Source organism: Botrytis sinoallii (genome assembly GCF_014898435.1).
Source record: "Botrytis sinoallii strain Bc 23 chromosome Unknown BSIN_018, whole genome shotgun sequence".
NCBI classification, from domain to species: Eukaryota; Fungi; Ascomycota; class Leotiomycetes; order Helotiales; family Sclerotiniaceae; genus Botrytis; species Botrytis sinoallii.
Genome location: NW_024066045.1, coordinates 132,055 through 152,185, shown reverse-complemented (window position 1 = coordinate 152,185; position 20,131 = coordinate 132,055). Strand labels below are relative to the sequence as shown.

Here is a 20,131-nt window from a genome sequence, read left to right as displayed (position 1 = left end):
GCTAGGTAGTGATAATGCTGTAAGATTATGTATGATGTTGTAATAATCGTAATGCGATAATGTAGTGTTTGATGAGGAGATAAAAGGAGTTTGATCACAAGAGATGCAAATATTTGATTTTGAGAAAGCGGAATATGAAACAAGCGTGAATATCAAGGGATGTTCTCTGAATACCAAAGGGACTACCTCATTAGGTCGAAGATCAGAGATCAGCAACGCCTTTCTTTGAGAAACGAACGAAAGTCACCAAATCGCATCTGTGGCTCTTACCAAAGGAGTCGTGATTCTTGACTTGATAGATGGGAACGAAGAAATTGGGATGCAGCAAGCAATAATCTGCATTTTTGACTGTAGAGTGTATCGTGGATTAAAGATAGTAGCCAAAAAGGAAGCAATGTATCAAGGATCAGAAGGGCATTTAGAAGATGTTGATGTATGATCATTTAGACCAAATCCACCAATATTAATTAGTTTCGGCAGTTCGAGGTTGATGTCTGAAAGTCCAGTATCTCTGACTTTACTTCTCTACATCCCCTCCATTCAAATGTCCTAAGAGGCCTCTTTTAGAGACATTCATAGCACGTTGTATCTCCGCCTCTTCATCTCTTAGTCTACCCTTTCCGAATTCCAAAGCTCTTTGCTGTTTCCTTTTCTCTTCCGCTACTCTTCTTTCTCTTTCCTCTAATGCTTTCTGTCTTCTTTCCTTTTCCAAATTTTGCCTGGTGGTTTCCTCACTCTCTTCTACAGTAGCGATTTCGGGTGGTGGCGGTAAAGTGGTGATGAAAGCTTCGATCAGAGGATCTCTTACGGTTGAATCTAGTGAAATGTATCGTATGTCCCCAAGTATAGTTGCCGGCAAATGAGAGGTAAGAGTCGCGTTATTCAAGGCAGATGGAGATTGAGACTTCAGGAGTGTGGAAAGGTCGGATTTAAGATTCGATTGTGGAAGTTTCAGTCGATTGATGTGTTCTCTGTAAAACTTTTCCCGGTCTTTATCTAACAATGATGGGTCTCTCATTTCCGCTTCCTTTTTGTATTTCCGTTTGAACTCTGGCCAATACAATTTGGGAGTTGCATGTTTTTGCAAGAACGCCAAGTATGGAATCTTGGGATCCTTCCTCTCTTCTTTGGCTCGTAGTTCTCGAAGTTGTGCAATTTTTTCCTTTGACCATTCGTCCCATACTTCCCGTCGCGATTTCATATTCGTAAGAGCTGTGTAACGAGTATCCTCCACAATTTTCCCATCCTCAATCAATTTCTCCCACGGCCAGTATGGATTTATACCAAAGTCATTGAGCAAATCCTTGAAAAGAGCTGCTGAATCTTCCAATGACAATTCCAATCCCTCTGCTCCCGGTTCCCAATCATCCATATTGCCATCATCATATTCTCCAGGATCTAATCCGTATTCTTGTCCCATGGCTGCGAGCTGGTATGCGATATCGTCTTCATTGAACTCAACAGGTTCGTCAGAATTGAGTTCTTCGGTTCGTTGACGTTTCGAAGGATTTTCCACGTCCTCATCATTTTCTCCTTCGTCATCTGTCACCTCCACTTCTTCATATTCAGAGCTGTCTTCTCCATCATGATGCGAAACCTCAGCAGCCGTATCGCTGATCTCTGGCCTTTGCGCAGGCCCAGAAGCCTTGGAATTTTCTTCGGTATTCTGATCCTTCGAAAGTGAATCTGCCTTTTCTTGTATTCTCAACTGATCCAGCTTCAAAATGCCATCCTTGAGTTTATCTGGTATCCGCCAAAAACTTTGATCCTTCTCAGTATTGTAAACAAACCTCCTTCCATATTTAGTATGTACAAGGATCCAAGGTTCGCATCCTGGAATGGGAAAACGCGACTTTGGCTTGTCATTTGGCTGTGGTCGATTCTCCCGTGAGCGTTCATGACCACCTCTACCTCCTCGGTGACCCTGTGAGCCACCTCTACCACCTTGAGTCTGTCCATGATCTCGAGAAGGAAGACTGTTGAAATTAGGTCCAGCACTTGGTATCGAATTCCCAACAGACTGATATTGAAGAAAGCTTTGAATTGGACCTGGAACAGGTTGTGGTGGTATCACTATTGGTGCCGGTCGCGTATATGTAGATTGTTTTGTTTCAGCATTGTAGTAGTAAGAATGCCCTTTGCACATTAGCTATGATACGTCTGGAAAAAATAGTCTTACCTGTGGGAGCTTTATGCTCAGTCCATCCCGGTGGTAAAGGAGGTGGAAGGGTTGGTTTGTGAGTCGATTTCAACATTCTTTTGGCATAAAAGTTGTATGAAATTGTGTAAGTTACCAGATAATAGGTACTGTTACTTAGTATCTCATAATTCTCGTCGTTGTGAAATCAAAATCTTGTTCGGCGCATTAGAAAGAAGAATGACATCGACACAAAATTATGATTCAAATGATATGTGAGGCTAAAATGACCGTGAGGCTGTTATACGAGGCTGTAAGGCCAACAGAATCTGGCGCTAAGCTCCGCACTACTACGCGTGGTTCGGGTCGTGCCTGGAGCTCCAATATGAGGTTCAAGTTGAGCTTGGAGATATAATAACATCGCTGTCAACGAAAAGAGGTTATTTTAACTTCAATTATTCTACAACTATATCGAAGATTGGGCGTAGTTATTTCTCGTCTTTTTCTTCTAGATACCCCTCCTTTCAAACAAATAAATACCCATCTCGATAAATCGCAATCATGTCCAGAAGATACGATTCAAGAGTAAGCTCCAAATAACCCACAGCTCCCAGATACCTAGCTGACTTTTACGAAGACTACCATCTTCTCCCCAGAAGGACGTCTTTACCAAGTTGAATATGCTCTCGAGGCTATCTCTCATGCAGGAACAGCATTGGGAATATTAGCAAAGGATGGAATCGTATTAGCAGCAGAAAGAAAGGTTACTAGCAAGTTATTGGAGCAGGATACTTCAGCTGAGAAGCTTTACATCTTGAACGAGTATGTCAAATTGTTGTTTGAATCTCATTATAGAATCTTCTGACATGTTTTTAGCAATATGATCTGCGCAGTAGCAGGTATGACAGCTGATGCCAACATCCTCATCAATTACGCACGTCAAGCTGCTCAACGATATCTCCTTACCTACAACGAAGATATTCCTTGTGAACAACTTGTACGTCGATTATGCGATTTGAAACAAGGTTATACTCAACATGGTGGTCTTCGTCCCTTTGGTGTTTCATTCATCTATGCAGGTTACGACCCACAGAGAGAGTTCCAATTATACCAGAGCAATCCTAGTGGTAACTATGGAGGATGGAAGGCTACAAGTGTTGGTGCAAATAACGCTAGTGCTCAGAGTTTGTTGAAGCAGGACTATAAGGAGGACTGTGATCTGAAGGAGGCTTGTGGAATGGCGGTCAAGGTGTTGAGCAAGACTATGGATTCTACAAAGTTGAGCAGTGAGAAGAGTGAGTGAATTTGATCGAAATTGAAAGTTCTTTGCTAATGTTGATACAGTTGAGTTTGCGACAGTGGGAAAGAACAAGGATGGCACCATTTACCATCACCTCTGGGGTGCGGATGAGATTACGACATTATTGAAGGAACATGATTTAGCTAAGGATGAGACTGGACCAGATGGAGATAGAATAATCAGTTAGATATCTCTTAATGGTCTAAACTCAAGGACTATGTAACAACAATAAATATCTCGTCAGCAGACCGCGATGCCAAATCAATGAACTACAAGATTATGTTTTATACCCTTTGACATTGGTGACCTTTCCTCCCCCATTGCTAGTCCATTCTCCCTCCAATTTTTTCCTATATTCATGCAATTTGTTCAATTCCAATTGTAATTTCTCATCCGGTGAGACGTCTTTAGGAACATTTGCAAAATTTGATTTCGTATTTCTTGCCATTTTTGGGCCATACTTGATCTTTTTGCTGTCCAGGGCCTTTTCCAGAGCGTTGATATTGCTTCTCACTTTCGTCTCATTATCCTTTTTTTCCTTAATGGTCCCCCCTTTCCCTTTTTTCTCATTCTTGTTTTGCTGTTGATTATTATTGTCGTATGTTGATTTGGGGATGATCTGGTCTCCATAAGGCTGGTACGCAGGGCGTGGGGGTAGCATCTTTCCTGGATATGCAGGTGGAGGCGCAATTTCAGATGGTCGTGTTAATTCGGCTTCACAAGCTACCTGTATTCCATGCGCTCGACTCATCTCATTGGACATATATCGAGCCAAATCAGGATCATCTCGAGGAATCAAGTGCCAGTAATTATTCGTGGTTTGGATAAGTTGGATCAATCGGATGCTTAGATACTCCATTTCAATACGTGAAAGCATCAAAGCTAATAAATCAAAACTCTTTTTGGGTGAGAAGGCGGTGTTATCGCGTTCGTGCTGCTCGGGCCATGAAGGAGGTATTTGTCGAAACATTGTGATTCTTTGAGTGAGATTGTTAATCGAGGCTTGTAGGTCCCGGTAAATTGGATATCGTCGATCAATATGTTCCTCCAAATCAGTTTTGTATGCCGCATCGGTAGCGGGCTCGATATATTGGCGTACAAGTTTTAGTTCAGTTTGTGCCATAAGTCCTCGCCCTTCGACAGCTTTCATGGCTTCGTGCACATGGATTGCTCGTCCGTGATCGTCATCATATGGTCCATTCCAATATTCTTGACTCCCTGGCACGTTCTTCTCGCGAATATATAAGTAGAGTTGCCATACTCGTTCCAAGAATCTCTGAATCTCATTTCGAACAAGTTGTGCACAGAGTTCCCATTTGTTAGAATAAGTTATGTTCTCAGAGTCTATACGAATAGGTGCAGGTTCCCATATTGGTACTTCCATCTGACGATCCGTTATGATTATTGTAAGGTTTCGCTCAGAATTGAAGAGTCCAAGATATATACCCCATATAAGTTCTTTGAACGATTTAAAGTCTATTGGCGGCGCAACATTGACAGCTCCTATCGCAGTAGCAAGATTGCCGGGTACAACACCAACACCAGGCATATTCCCTTGCCACACGCTTCTCAGTTGTTCCCCCATCTCGTTGATCACTCTCGCCCCCTCTCTGTTTCGTTGTTGCAAAAACATGACATAATCACTACTCACATCCTTCTGCTGAATTTCCATTTGCAATGCTTTGATCATCTGCACGGATGCGACAATATATCCTTGAATGGTGAGAAGATCCTTTTCCTTGAGATGAACACCAATTTCTCGAGCGGCAGCTTCAGCAAGTTGCCATAGTTTATACAGGTCTGAACGTATAGCTTCAACTTCCTCTCGAGGAATACTACTTCGCTCCCTCTCTTCCCGAAATATTAATTCTCGCCGCACCACAATTAACAACTCTTCAAGTGTTACGTTTTTATTGAGCGTTACTTTATGTCCCACTGGAGCCCGAGCAGCTTCAAGATCAGCAGCGCAGGTTTGTATTTGTCGCTGCATATCTAATAGTCGGTTAAAATGCCTATCCCTTTCATCACGATATTGCGTCTCTTGAGCAATTCTTGATCTTGTTCTCGCCCTTGATGATTCAAGCTCTTCTTGCAAATGCGACAGTTCTGCCGGTGGGTTGAAGTTGACCTCTCCCCTAACTCGATCTAGATCCTGTTCGAGATGGGCAACTCTGTCGGATACCCAATTGGACCAACATCGACAATTAGGAAGTATCTCGGGACTGTTCTGGTGTTGATGTCCACAGTGATTGCCACCCGTGTAATCATTCCATATTCTCTGGCCATCTTCCGTGTCTGGGGGAAGCATCGTGGCGTTTAGATTGAAGTTGTGGAACGCGGCTTATTGGTTATAAGATTGTTGTGATACTACCTCAAAACAAAATAGACTTTTCAGAGGGCGAAACAAATTCAAAAAATGGATCGGAAATGCAATTGAAGCAACGAAGCTCAAATTGTGAGCTGGTCAACAAAGAGGAATGGTATTCCGGTAATCAATCGACATATATTACAATCTCGACAAGTACAAAGGAATTGTTAGAAAAAAATTCTGCCAAAACCGGCAGTCTAACTCCCGATGACAAAGGAAAACCCATCAACATATACAAACACAGAATAAACATAGGAATTTAGAAATGATAGTAGTTGCGAAGATGAGTTTTGCACATATCTACCACGATGGGTAAAAACGAAGCTGGGTCCCATCGGTGCCAGCTGTATGAGTATCAAGAGTTCTCTGGATGTCTTGCTTGTTAAATAAGGTGAATCATAATATGATACAACAGCATACGCCTCTCGCTCTTCTTATCACCATTCGAGTGTCTTTTCAGCGCTGCCGCTCTCTGAACCCAATATTCCGGACGTGCTGAAAATTGAAACAGGATTCACGTCATGATAACGACGCATCATGTCATAGGTCTTTTCAGAAATTCCGAGCACCTTGATCATTGACTCAATTACTCATGGTTGAAAATACCAGAGTTTATGGTGGTATAATTGGGTCAATGTTAGGGACCAAAATCAACATTTGAAGCTGTTTCTAGGTGTCGCGAAAGTCTTTGGCCGATAATTAATCATCAGGCTCCCATAGTTCACTGAACATTTAAGCACAGCCCAGAAAAGAAGCCTGCCATCTGATGAATCACCCGTGTTGAGTGCATCTCATGATTTTTGATTGGAGAGAGGGCGGTTTTGATAGTCCTCCAGACAATCCTTAAACGGATAATATTTAACTATGGTCTCATCATGCTGTTCTGTGGAGCGTTTCGTCTTGAAGTGCATCAGCTTGAAACCATTAACTCGAGCAGGGCCAATTCTTTCCAACCTGACTCTAATATCTTCTAGATCATTGAGAACGTCATTCGGGCGTCCTCCCGTTGGAAAGGAGAAAAGCTTTGAGGGTCTCTCCGGGAGATTTGACCAAGTGCGCAACCATCCCTCGGGTTTCTTTCCTACAATCTTACTTGGAGGAAATTCCTTTTCGACCTTACGAAGCAGGGACCTTTTGAGCTCAACGAATGGCTGGGATGTTATCGGGATATATGCACTGTTCCTGTTTCTTTCGACAATCATTCTAACAGTTTCGGTATCTGCATGAACATTGTATTCAGGTTCACCCTCGAAAGGATCCATTGAGAAATTGTCTTGCTCGTCTGCAAGTTGCTTCAAAAGCCAATCCATACGAAATGCGTACTTATTAGGGATTCTTTCTCGAAGTGTAGGCTCAAATCGAGGGTTGAATAGATATCTCCTTGCAAGGAAACCAACTTTTTCATCGGCAAGAACTTTTTGCGTCCATGTTTCGTCGAAATATGCAGCTACAAGTAAATGGTGCTGACTTACAGGTTTAGTCCGTTCCCATGGAGCTGGTATATGTTGTGCGGTATGTTTAAGTTTAAGACCGACTAATGGTTTTGATATTGCCTGTGGTGAGTAGGAAACTAACCCTGGGAATATCCTTTTTGCCATTCCAAAGAAAAGTGTGGAATAGAGTGTGACGATGTAATGCGACGAAGGTTGCTATGGGAAGTTGTTGGTCGATATTGAAAGTAGTCATGAGAAATAAATTTGATCAAGTCAGAATCACATGATTTGAAAAATCTTGGAATCTTCTCGGCCGACGAACCTAAACGTATCCCGGGCCCAGCTCTCGAGAATCGATTCTACCGAGTCTACCCAGCCACCACTCGAGTAGATACTTGGTGTTCGTACTTCGTACTTCGTAAATACCTACACAGAGTACAACCACAACTGAAAACATGGATGTTACGCCAAATGCCAAATCCTTCGCTAGATATACTTCGGAATCATCTCCTTGATACTCGAGCTCGTTAATGATTTTGCCCTTTCTGATGATAACTAAGGTTTGGTATGATCCATGGATACAGTTGGTATACGTATTCATGACCAAATAGGTAACAAGCCTCTAGTAAGCTTTAAACATGTATCTACTAGGTCACTACCTCCTCAATCGGTATTCTTTTTTATCACAACTTTCGAATCGGATGATTAGTTCAGAATACAAAATGTCCCATACATCTGGTCCCTAGGTATCCACAAGTGTCGTTTACCGTTAGCTACAAATCTCATGTCCTGTTCACTTTAATCAATTCAATCCCGTCTACATTCGATGAAGAACAGAACCTTCAACTGTCCTGCTCCTTCTAGTAATTCATTGATATAATAAGGTGATCTAATGGATCAACACCATTACAATACTGGATATGGTGATATGTCCACTAATATTCCACATCTCACTGCAGGAAGACAAAGAATTGATTTGGTAAGTTTTTGCGGGACCAACATGTTGGTTGTTATATTTATTGATTATGTCTATCACACAATGCTTCTATTTAAAAGCAAGTTTATCATTAGCCATACTTGAAGGTGTATCATTCTCGCTCACAGCCTTCTCATCTATAATATGTTCCTTCCCAATGATCTAGGTGTCGTGCTTGTCACTGGAGGTTGTGGGTACCTTGGATCTCATATTGTTAAACTTTTAAGCACAACAACCGCATCAGAAAATCCATGTCATCAGTCGAAACCCCAAGACAAATATCCTTCCAAACGTCACTTATCACGAAGGAGACATAACCGACCATCAACATGTAACTGACATTCTGGCCGAAATCAATCCAGAAGTCATCATTCACACTGTTTCTCCAAGACACACGGATTCGGCAAAGATTCTCCGCAAGACGAATATCGAGGAGACTAGGGTTCTTCTTGAATGTGCAACTAAGAATCAATCTGTTAAGGCATTCGTTTACACCAGCTCGGATTCAACCCTTGTTAACACACCTCAAGAATCAGAAATCAGACTCACTGAGGATATCGCAAAGTTGTTCACAGAAAATAGTAAAGAAGCCAACACTTACTCGAAAACCAAAGCTTTGGCCGATGCAGCTGTTCTTGCCGCAAATGATCCCCCAAATTTGTATACGGCTACTCTTCGTATACCCAGTTTATACGGGAAGGAGAGCCTTAGTACGAATGTTCTATTGAACGCTATCAAGAAAAACCAACATAAAATGCAAGTTGGAGATAACAAAAGAAAGTTTGGATTTATTTTCATTGAAAGTGCCGCCATGGCACACCTTCTGGCTGCGAAAGCCTTAGTTTGTGAAGCTAATATTGATTCCAAATCTTATGACGGAAAAAATTCTCAAAAGAGTAGCAGTGGGGAAGTCAATGGAGAAGCATTCTTCATTTCTGATGGAGTGAGCATGCCGTACTTTAATTTCGCACGTAAGGTTGTCGCTATGGCAGGTCATCCAGTCGCGGAAAATGAGGTAGAATCTATTCCATATAAGCTTGTCCTTGGCTTCACTATTCTTAGTGAATGGCTGTACTGGGCTTTTACCTTCGGAACGATAACCCCTAGTTTGCGGCAAGGAGAGATTGAGTATCTAGGACTAGGAACTGATTGGAGCATCGAGAAGGCGAAAGAGAGATTAGGATATGAACCAGTGAAGGATCAGGATGAGGTATTGAGAGAAGTGGTTGCATTTGAAGCTAAAAGATTGGGAATAAAGTAGCACAGGATCGAGCCCCTTGGAGCATAAGGTGTGGAAAAGGCTTGGGACGACGATTATCTGCAGGTTTCCTGAGATAGCATACCTACCATGTTTTGAAGAAGAATTAATATAGTTATGAAGTAATTGTCAGGAGTTTTGTAGAATCTGAATCGATTTGCCCATGTGAGAGGCTATCAAGGTTGACACACTGAATTGACAGACTTGCAGCCGGAATGCAATCCAGAACTTCTTCGATGAAAATCTAAGAGGATTTGAGGGAGTCTAGCATCCAAAATCTTCATGTAATTGCCATATCCAAGCAAGCCATTCCCAGAACACGTAAGACTGCAATGGGTAACTCATGAACAACGGAGCGTGTCCAAATCGGTACCTAGATATTAGGTAACATTCTCTAACGTTCCTTTTCTCATGGCCCCTTATTTCCCAAAAGATCCTCAGTCAACAAACCATGCATGACATGCTTCATATTGGATTGAGTTAATTTATGATGGGAATGGGTATCGGCACTTTTCATTTCTTATGATTTGACCCAGCCTTCTTACCAGATCAGACACGTCAATAAATTGGCTTGGAGTCTCAATTTTAACACTGATAGACAGTTCAGTCCCGCTAGCTCTTACGGTCATAGATTTAAATGATGTAAGAGCGGTTGCTTCTGGAGCTCAAGTATTTATAGGCCATAGGAAATAGACGTCGCGCCTATCTGTATAGACATCGATCCTCATGGACCCCAACTAGTTAATGTTCAAACACAGAAAGAATTTACAAAAAAAAAAATGTTCATACATAAGAACAGTTTTCCGATGAATTATCCTGTTATCTGTGAGCTCATGTGACGTCGACAGCTGAAGCAAGCCTATACCCAGAGGCCTGATAATTTGTCAGAAATTACCTTTGTGTGGAAAGATGTGAAGCTCGAAGCCTATGCCGCGCTTTAAATCTGTAATCATGCAATTGAAAGTCTCGCTGTAAAATTTGAAGGTTTTCGGTAAATGATTTTTGGTATGGGAACATAGAGTCTACTTGCTCTTTTCATTTGAATGGTTTAATTGAAGACAATTGAATAAATTCGATGACCGACCTCGATGCGCCAACGCCAATAACTCAAACAAATTTTTGCTTCGTAAGAACAAACTTCCAACAATCTCGTTAAGTGAAAACATCACTTGCATACCTATCATTCTTAATGCCCTGGAACCAATCCTCAACCTCCTCATCCGTCTTAGTCTTTCCGAGTAAATCAGCAGCCTCCGCGTAAATCTTCTTAGTCATGACCGAGACACCTTCTCCAACCATACTCGAACCACAGACATACAACTTTGCGCCACTATCGAAAGCCTTCTTTAGCTCTTCTCTCTCTTCCCAAAGTCTATCTTGAACATGGCGACACCCTTTGCTTAATTCTGGAGCCTTTGAGAACGCGTAGTAGAGTTTGACCACACCATCCGCCTCCCATTTCTTCAATTCATCAGAGAACAGAGCATCTTTATCGGGATGTCCACAACCAATGAATAAGTACGCAGGGGCTAATTTTCGTCCAGCAGCTATCTGCAAGGCTCGCTCTTGTACGAAACCACGGAAAGGAGCTAACCCAGTTCCAGCGCAAATATAAATTACTGCAGTATTTTCCAAGTCAGTAGGAGGATGGAAAGCTCCACGACATGGTTTGACAGAAACATGTACACGGTCTCCTTCTTCAACAGAAGAAAGATAATTCGATGCCACTCCCAAATGGCGTTTCGATTCCCCGGCTTTCGAAACTGCATCAAGAACAGACCAAGTCAAAGTTGCAACACTAGGGTCCTCAAGTGGTGATGAGGAGATTGAGTATTGGCGAATTCTCATGGGTGGAAGCATGGCTAAGAAGTCTCCAAGGGATAGTGCAGCGGACGGGTACTCTTCGAGTATATCCAGTGGCGAACGTCGTTTGAGTAAAATCTCCTTGTCAAAGCCTTCCTTGGCTAGATATTCGATCTTTTCTCTTACTTCTGGCTCAGGTGTACTTGAGGCAATTTTTGCGACGTTCTACAAATGTTAGCAGTTGACATGGCTGAAGATTGAGAGATAATACCTTTCGAGTTGCAACTTGACTGAGTTCGACGTAAGCCCCAAGAACGTCCCATACAGATATTGGGTGTCCAGTTGGTAAAGTGGTATTAGGACTAGCTTTGATATGTAACGTAGCATCCCAAGGAAGTCCGTATTGTTTCAAAACTCGTCGAATATTCTTGGAATTGTTTATTGGAAGAACTGCCATGTAGTCGCCAGCACGGTATGACATTCCAGTTGGAATTTTGAGTGATATATGACGTTTCTCTGGTTCCCCGGGTGCTGTTAAAACCTTGTTGCTGAGAACAATTGACTCACGAACGTCTTGTCGAAGTCTTGAAGAGCGGGAGGTAGAATCGATTTCAATTTCCAAACCTACTTCTTCTCCGTGATCCGCGCTGCTGGTTAATTTGGTCCAGAGATGCTTGTCTTGCCATTCATCAAATGCCTCAAAGATGTCTCCAGCAGCAACATCGCCTAATCCAGTATCCCCGATTCTAGTAGCGCCGTTTTCCTCAAATCCACTGTCGAGTAATTTGGGAATCCGGTGGAAAGTCGACACCCAATCATCTGCAATACTTGTTAGTCATCACCTTATTCCTTTCATATTCAACGCAATAGGAACGCTTACGATTTCCGCATCCGTATACAGCATATTTGACTCCCTTAAGACGTTCACTACCTTGTAAGTTCTCCAACCACTCAACAAAATGACAGGCATTATCAGGAGGTTGTCCCTCATAACTAGAAGATATCAAAATTACTGGCTGATCCTTGGGAATCTTGTCTACAGCAGCGTCAAGAGGGTCGACTTGAGCCTCGTAACCACGTCCACTGGCTTCTCTTGCAAGACTTCGAGCAAGAGCTTCACATGTTCCGGAGTTTGAACCATAGAAGATAGACATTGGTTGTTTTGGTTTTCCAGAATTGCTCAAGACCTTGGCAAGTTTTTGATCGCTTTCTGACAGACGTTCCTTTGAAACATCAACATGTAACATTTTTTCGAGGTGAATAGGGTCAACGCCATCCCGCAAACTGGCGTGCATGAAAAATCCGTCTGGTTTGAGAGTCAATGTTTGTTTGATAAGAAGGTTGTAACTTGGATCATCCATCCTGAAATTGAGGTTTTGTAAGAGCATAGCGACGGCGAGAATTGACTCTTGCCAAGCGAAAGGCCTTCCGATGCACCCTCTCATACCATTGCCGAAAGGTTTCCAGGCGTTAGGCGGTAAATTTTTGAATGGCTCGTCAAGCATACGTTCAGGTTTGAATGAGGAGGCATCGTCACCGTAGACAGTAGGGTCACGGTGAGCAGCAGAAATAAGAGCAAAAATAGGTTGCCCTGGCTTAACTTCGTATTTACCGCCAAGAATGATAGGCGACTCAGTTGAATCAGGTAAAGGAAAGACCGTGAAAGCGGGTGCCGTAGGATTCAATCTCAGCGTCTCTCGGAGACAGGCCTCAATATACGGGAGTTTTGACATGTGATCAATCGTGATGGGTCCCTTGCCTACGACTTCATCGACTTCACGCTGAACTGCCTGGTATGCTGAAGGATTTTTCAACAAATGATAGAAAAGGAATGAGAGCATGCCACTCGTTGTTTCGTGACCTAAAAACCTTGTTAGAATAGTAACTGAATAAATCGTTGGAAACCAAAAATACCGGCGATGAGAAAGGTAATCATGTTGTTCAAAATGTTCGAATCTGGAAGACCTTTGCCAGTTTTTGGATCTCTGCCGTTAATCATGGCATTTAGTAGATCTTTTTTATCGTTTGGATTTGCTCTTCTCTCAGCCAAAAGTTCTTTAGCAACACTTTGAAGCAAGTTGATATCAGCATCGTATTTGGCTTGTGCCGAACGCATAAAATAGTTGGCAATCGCAGGTCTTTGCGCTCTAGCACCGGACTCGAGAAGGAACGCAGTCATGGCATCGACGAAAGGATGCATATCTTCATGGTAAAAACTATTGAAACGGGTTCCCATTGCACATCTGAGTTGTCAGTCAATTTAACTGCCAATGGAATCGTCAAGACAAGTAGATACTAACAAGGCAATTGAATCAAGCGTCAATCTCGTAAAGCCATCGGTAACATCAATCTTCTCCTTTGACCCAAACCTAGCCCATTTCATCACTAATTGTGAAGCTATATCATGCATTTCGTCAAACATAGATCGAATGGATAGGGGACCGAATGCTTGTAAAGTTATTAACTGCTCGTAACAATTTGTTGAGACTGCTGGTACAAACCTGGCATCAAAACTCGATGAGCCAACTCCCAGTTTTCTTCTCCATGCCTTGCAGTGAAGAGGCCATCACCAACACCATTGCGAACTTGCTCTAGACCTCCAGCTATTGTCTTTGCAAACCTCTTCTCGTCGCAGATCTCATTGAGGAGAGCTTGTGTGGATATGTATAATTTTTCGCCACCGGGGAGATTAAGTTTGAAGATTGGACCTGGTGGCAAGAAAACATATGGTCAGCGACAATAACCAAAGCTATGGGGAACCTTCTCATTCCTACCATATATTTCCGCCAGACGCTCAAGACTAGCAATTGAATTGACGGGGTCAACATCTGAAACGTTCCCCAAGAAAGGAAGACCAGGAGGTCCAGGTATCTCTTCCAACTCGGCCATGTTAAATACTGCGATTCAGATAATGTAAATGAGTGGCAGATTTATATTGAAAGAAAGCTTCAAATGAGAAGTTGGAGCAATGATGTTTGAAGTAGACACTGCCTAGTCAATATATATACTTTGGATGATCACGGCACACGGAAACAAGACTGCGTAATTTGATGGGGAGGACTAGAAACCACAACGCATCTCACATATTGCCGAATAGCGGATCTATTCATCTTGATAGAGTATCACTGGTATGGTAGCAGATATTGTAATTGGACCTTGTACAACTATTGTGCAGATTTTTGTTGAATCGGAGAGTCGGTGGTCGTTCGATATGATGTGGCTCAAAGTTTTTGGGTCCGTGGTGCATCATACCCAGCATTTATTATTAGTGTCAAGGTTAAGGATTGGATGTGGTATAGATGAGAGGGGCATGACCAAACTCAATGCCCAGGCAGTAGCTGACTTAGACTGAGTGATTTGAGCAGGCATAGGAAAATATTCTCCTATTATCATAACTTCAAAAGGCGATGGAAGAAAAAGTTCCCGGTGTAGAGGAAAGGGTGCAAGATACAAAATAGGATAATACTCCATCTTGGCAGGAGAGAAAGGGAATAATCATGAGCTGTTCCTTCAACCAGATAATTTCACTTCACGATCTGAAGCTTCTGTACAAAATGTACCGCGGCTCGGCGTCTCTCATATTAAGCGTCGGTACTTCCATATCTTAATACCCTGCGAAGTTTCCAAACTCTTGTGGGTGTTCTTCTAGAAATTGTGGAACATGGCGGTTTTGACGACAAATGCAGATAAGTTTATAGGTTTCAGCCAGCAGGTAAAAATATCTTTCGGTGCTTCCAACAAAAATATTTATTTATCTATGGAGCATTTTATCTTTGTGCCGAGGTTGATCGGTCCTTGGAGATAGACCGATTCCGATGTCTGATAATCTACCCGTATAAAACTGGGAGATACTAATGCTTAGCGGGCGGATAGCTTGCCGTCGGTCGAGCGTTGGACCGCCTCTATGAAGTCATTGATTGGTGAAAATATTATGCCCAGGTCCACGGGCCTAGATTCTCACCATGGATTGCAAGCCATACACGAGCCACACCTGTGAACAGTCTGGAGTCTTCACTGTGAAATGTAATTTCAATATTTACTACATATTACTGATCTCTTTCCTTGAAGTTCCTAAGTGTAATCAATGAGAACACAACAAGGCATTCGTTTTGAGATTCTGATGATCTGCGAAGAGCAAGACTGGCTTTGTGTAATGTTTAGTCAAGCCGTTAGCATCGGTTAAAAGCTAGGGGTTCTCGCGGTGTACTTGGTTATATTGTCACTTCCATCTAAATATCTTCCGTGTTAATTTATACTGTAAGTCCATGCTTGCCTTGAATAGTTCCCTGTCTATTTCATCTTCAGTGATTTAAATCTCTTCGATTCCCCAGGGCCTCACGAGTCCGGTGTTCAGGGTGTCCGCCTCGCCTACCAGGCTTAGCATCCATGGCCCAATTGATACGCTGCAATGACTACAAGTGTTTTTCTTCAGATTTGCAATATCTTCTGCAAATCATTGACTAGCAAGGCCTTCCAAATGTGGAAGGAAGTTGGATGTAACGTCCGATCACTTCGAGTATCTCCCATTCCCGCTAGCACAGCCACCAATGGGTGTACGGATTGACGGGACACTACAAAAATCGACTCATGAATATCACCTGATATATCGAATTAGATATCTTGGAAGTTGTTACAATCATTCATTAGATTTGAAACAATCAAATCATGAGTGATGAGATCAAACAATTGAAGAATGAATTTATTAGAAATTTCGAAAGTTATGAAGTGTCCCGTCAATCCATGCACCCACTGGTACCCAAAATGTGACGCAAGAACAGCATTACTGGATAATAGCATAAAGATGAATCATTGTTGCATTCCAGATTTTCGTTTCGTTGTAAAACCAGCAAAAGGCATCAGTGATCGCCAAAGCACAATCACCACATACATGTATCATTGACTTTGTCATATAGGTCTTTATAGTGCATGCTTCTTAATCGCTAACATTAATCGGGTCTGTGACCTCTGCAACACGTCCAATCATTCTAGGAAAGGTTCGTGTCTGATATACCTCTTATATAACATAGCCAGATATCATACAATAAACTCCGTATTTATTTGATTTTCAGAATATCAGGATATTTTCCATTTTCGACATCAAGTCCGTCACAATTTCACGACAAATTCTTATAATAAATCCAGACATATGTTGAACAGAGTTCATACAAGAGGACAAGGACTTGGCTCGTACTGAAAACTGTACACTATATGGCGAGTAGTGTAGAGATGCACTCAATAGATATTTACAACAATCCGGATAAGATTGAAGAAGCTGTGTCATTAGTCTGTCTTCGAAATCTGAGATTGTTTGTTAAAATTATTCGAGAAATGAGATATTGAATGCATAATTGCAAGTTAAGAGATGGAAGGGTGAAACACATGCAACATAAAATGATGAGCAAAGTTGATATCGTAGATGGAGCTTGATTTGACAACTAAAAAGGGGCTGGCTGATACGCGACATGGCGTCAAGCGATCAACAATAATCGTTTGTGGTACAGTTGGTCTGTGGAATCAAATAGCTTCACACAATACATTGTTCAAGTAATCGTGATACAGCACTTGCTTAAACTCAATTCTCACGATGGCGTAGCTGTCTATGGCTGTTCGTGACTTGGTCTGGCTCAGGCTGAAGAAAGAAATTAATCACGATATTGAAAATTGCGAGCACTCTTTAAGTTGTGGATATGACAACCTAATTCTTAGTCTATTTACTTGTGACATGATCAACTATCCTCTCGAATACGACAGCAATAAAACAATCCCAACTATACTCCAGATGATATCAAAAATAATAGCCCTCGTGTACGATGATAGTAAAGCAACGCCATATATACTCCAAATGGTATCAACATTCCTAGGTATCTCTCCCTCCTTGCCTCTAGCCGGATCCACTATATCAATCCCCATTCATCGCAAAATTACACACCAGGCATGCCAGCTGCCAAGTTTGCATATGCACTCGCATTGTAGGTCAATAGATTCTGAGTCTGGTCCAATGAGGGGAAGATTCCTGCCGTCGTTGAAATGAGACTCTTGCTATCATTCCTATCCCCACTGGACTCCCAGAACATTGCACCTCCAAGTCCACTACTCATGATGTATTCCGCCTTTGTTTGAATTGCCTTGACGTTATCATAACTAACAAGCTCTTTTGTGGAATTATCGTAGCTGTAGGTTCCTACAACATCAGAAGAGTAGTATTCAGACGCACCAGCTCTGGGCAGATCTTTGTAATCCCAAACTCCTGCCTCCCATGACCCAGAACCAATTCCATTGAATGTTAAACCCATCCCAGTGGTACCTTCAAATGCTCTTCCATACAGCGGCAAACCCATGATTATCTTGGATAGGCTAACACCCTTCGCAATGTAATCTGTAATCGCTCTTTGCGTCGAGTATGGGGTACTTGAATTATTGATCAAACTGGGATTTAAATTTGCCATGTGGCCTGTGACATTGTCCCAGGATCCAGCATAATCATACGCCATTAAGTGCCAGGAATCAAGATATTTATCCATATCTGCCAAATGGAGAATATTGTATTTCTCTGGACCGGCAGGACTCGCAACAGTAATGAGGAATGGTAACCAGAGCATGCTGCGCAGCATATGCATCGAGAGCCGAGCGAACAGCTTGCAAAAGAAGAACGAAGTTGCTAGCTTCGACATCATTGGCGGGGTACTCCCAGTCAATATCAATACCATCAAATCCAAGGTCTTGAACAAATTGCACGGCGGTTGAGGCAAATTTTGTACGAGTTGCATTTGTACTAGCGGCAGCAGCGAAGTTCGTAGAGTATGTCCAGCCACCAATACTTAAAAGAGTTTTCATTTGACGATTCTTTTTCTTAAGTAAATAAAGTTGCTTGACACACCCATAAATATTGTTTCCGACGTCGTTCCAAGAGTCAGTAGGGTAATGTTTTTGAAGGTCAGAATATGTGTCGGAGAGGTAGCTAATTTTTATGTTAGAGCAATTCTTACAGCATCGATCATAGAAAAAGTTTGACATACACTGTACCATCCGTTTGAAGGTTAGCAAATGCGTAAAGGACGTGAGTCAGCTTAGTAGCCGGCAATTGTTGAGGTTGATAGTTTCGTCCCATAGATTGCCCTGTGGTAAACAAATTAGAGGTCATGTTTGACATTATTAGGAATGAATTCCAATTGGAAAGACATACCAATTGACAAAGTAAGCTGCATTGTGATATCCACCAGTATACCCTACTGCACTAACTGACTCGTAATTTTTAGCTGGAATTGCTGCGGAATATACAAAGATATTAAGATTTGTTAAAATCAGTAAAAAGTACTGCATGAATATAAGAATCATGTTTGGCTAGATGAAGAAGTAGAAACACTAGTGTCAATATAATAGTGGAAGAGTATTGACTTGTACTCGTCAAGTGAATAACCACTGAGCCGTAAAAATAATAGTAAAGAGTAATAAAGAAGATGAAGAAGTTGAAGAGATAGATGCTTTGTTCTTCCTCAGCAAATCCCCCCTTTAATAGTTATACAGACAGTATTCGCCAAAATTCATATAACGTTACCACTTGATATCAACGGATGACTGGATAACAATGAAGCATGAGAAAATTATCACCACTCACGTCTAAATGACACGAACGACTTCCCGATTGGTACAGTTTACACATCGCAGCTAGCACGAAGCCATGGTAAGAACAAACGCTTTCCAAATTGAGCAGTTACTTAAGATGAAATGAATGACTGAAACCTTCAGAACAGATGTGGAGGTCATATGTAACCGCATTTCTTCTTATTGTCACTCGTTGGCTATGAAGTTTATCAACCGCCTACCACCAGGAACGACACCGGCCTTATTTCATACATCCAGCAAATTCTGACATGGATAAGGAGAAGTATAGCAGATAAAGAAATGTAAGGAAGGCAGGTTGTAGTAGCGGCGTGCCCCGAATTTTAAAATGTTCAGTTGATCTCCAGATGAGGATTTCATGATAGCTTAGCTTACCAAATGCAGCGAGTTAGATAGGGAATGATCTTCAATTCTATTGTTTGTATATATCTGTGCTCATTTATCCATCGACTTTGTGCCATCTGTGGATGATGTACCGATATTGTAGTAACGTTACAATAAGGTCTCCTGAACATAGAGAACATGAAACTACACGGTTATTGCGATAAGGAAATATGTTTATTTAACCGGCACGCGGATAGAATGCAAGGGGAACATACTAAGAGATTGGTGAATAAAGTTCTTGGCATCATAATTGCCGATGGCAACTACACATGACCTTGACTATGATTACAGTTTTCTTTCAAAGAGTGATGTCGATGAAAGGGTTTAATTTACTCTGCAATAAAAGAATGATAGAGAACTTGAGTAAGATTCCCAGTGTTTTTAGACGCGATACAACAAAGGAGATTGTTACGTGAAATCGACATCTATTGGTGAGATAGATTCGCTTGGTGGATCCAGTACTCTTTCTTCTTGGAAAACTCAATGAATTAATGTTGAATGCTGCCCAGTTTTGAACTGAACAGTTGATCTTCCTGTGCTTAAATCTTGCTCACAATTTTAGCGTAGCAAGCACTAGGCGTTGTAGTGCTACTATTGACGCACACAGCCAGAATAATGGTAAAAATCATTGAGAGCTTGACAAAATACAGCATCTGCCCCATAAGTTTACCAGGTGAAACAAGTTGTAAAGAGTATAAGCCTAGATCGCGAATAGACACGTCTAGTTGAGATGAAGGGCCAGCGACTTCGTTGACGGTGAATGCTGTATGATCTAGACCACCACGATCGTGATACAAAACTGATTAAGTAAAATATGTATCACGTACCTAGTGTGTACTTGTCGGAACACAA

The 20,131-nt window shown here is 41.9% G+C and overlaps 7 protein-coding genes across 7 annotated transcripts; 2 read left to right on the top strand and 5 right to left on the bottom strand.

Annotated features, from left to right (window-relative positions):
• Positions 1–50: 50 nt before the first annotated feature.
• EAF02_009018 (uncharacterized protein) lies at positions 51–2,366 on the bottom strand. The gene is made up of 2 exons (XM_038905066.1): positions 2,180–2,366; positions 51–2,136 (listed from the first exon to the last, which is right to left on the bottom strand). The coding sequence occupies exons 1-2, from the start codon at positions 2,253–2,255 to the stop codon at positions 518–520; spliced, it is 1,695 nt and encodes a 564-aa protein (XP_038754963.1). The 5' UTR covers positions 2,256–2,366; the 3' UTR covers positions 51–517.
• Positions 2,367–2,698: 332 nt separating this feature from the next.
• EAF02_009017 (uncharacterized protein) lies at positions 2,699–3,624 on the top strand (the record flags this gene model as incomplete). The annotated part of the gene is made up of 4 exons (XM_038905065.1): positions 2,699–2,722; positions 2,775–2,959; positions 3,014–3,432; positions 3,482–3,624. The coding sequence occupies 4 exons, from the start codon at positions 2,699–2,701 to the stop codon at positions 3,622–3,624; spliced, it is 771 nt and encodes a 256-aa protein (XP_038754962.1).
• A 90-nt stretch (positions 3,625–3,714) lies between these two features.
• Positions 3,715–5,745, bottom strand: EAF02_009016 (uncharacterized protein; the record flags this gene model as incomplete). The annotated part of the gene is made up of 1 exon (XM_038905064.1): positions 3,715–5,745. One exon carries the CDS (start codon positions 5,743–5,745, stop codon positions 3,715–3,717), a length of 2,031 nt encoding a protein of 676 aa, XP_038754961.1.
• An 851-nt stretch (positions 5,746–6,596) lies between these two features.
• EAF02_009015 (uncharacterized protein) lies at positions 6,597–7,403 on the bottom strand (the record flags this gene model as incomplete). Its single annotated transcript, XM_038905063.1, has 1 exon — positions 6,597–7,403. One exon carries the CDS (start codon positions 7,401–7,403, stop codon positions 6,597–6,599), a length of 807 nt encoding a protein of 268 aa, XP_038754960.1.
• A 727-nt stretch (positions 7,404–8,130) lies between these two features.
• Positions 8,131–9,475, top strand: EAF02_009014 (uncharacterized protein; the record flags this gene model as incomplete). The annotated part of the gene is made up of 2 exons (XM_038905062.1): positions 8,131–8,217; positions 8,459–9,475. The coding sequence occupies 2 exons, from the start codon at positions 8,131–8,133 to the stop codon at positions 9,473–9,475; spliced, it is 1,104 nt and encodes a 367-aa protein (XP_038754959.1).
• Positions 9,476–10,624: 1,149 nt separating this feature from the next.
• On the bottom strand, positions 10,625–14,164 carry EAF02_009013 (uncharacterized protein; the record flags this gene model as incomplete). The annotated part of the gene is made up of 7 exons (XM_038905061.1): positions 10,625–11,500; positions 11,547–12,094; positions 12,156–13,136; positions 13,190–13,518; positions 13,576–13,723; positions 13,777–13,983; positions 14,050–14,164. The coding sequence occupies 7 exons, from the start codon at positions 14,162–14,164 to the stop codon at positions 10,625–10,627; spliced, it is 3,204 nt and encodes a 1,067-aa protein (XP_038754958.1).
• Positions 14,165–17,196: 3,032 nt separating this feature from the next.
• Positions 17,197–18,480, bottom strand: EAF02_009012 (uncharacterized protein; the record flags this gene model as incomplete). Its single annotated transcript, XM_038905060.1, is given in 4 exon segments — positions 17,197–17,910; positions 17,927–18,233; positions 18,292–18,391; positions 18,459–18,480. 4 exon segments carry the CDS (start codon positions 18,478–18,480, stop codon positions 17,197–17,199), a joined length of 1,143 nt encoding a protein of 380 aa, XP_038754957.1.
• Positions 18,481–20,131: the final 1,651 nt, after the last annotated feature.

Bases quoted from the DNA above. Each gene is read 5' to 3' on its own strand.
- EAF02_009018 (XM_038905066.1), bottom strand. From the start codon at position 2,255: ATGTTGAAATCGACTCACAAACCAACCCTTCCACCTCCTTTACCACCG. The intron at 2,137-2,179 runs GTAAGACTATTT...TAATGTGCAAAG, and splicing joins TGAGCATAAAGCTCCCACAG to GGCATTCTTACTACTACAAT.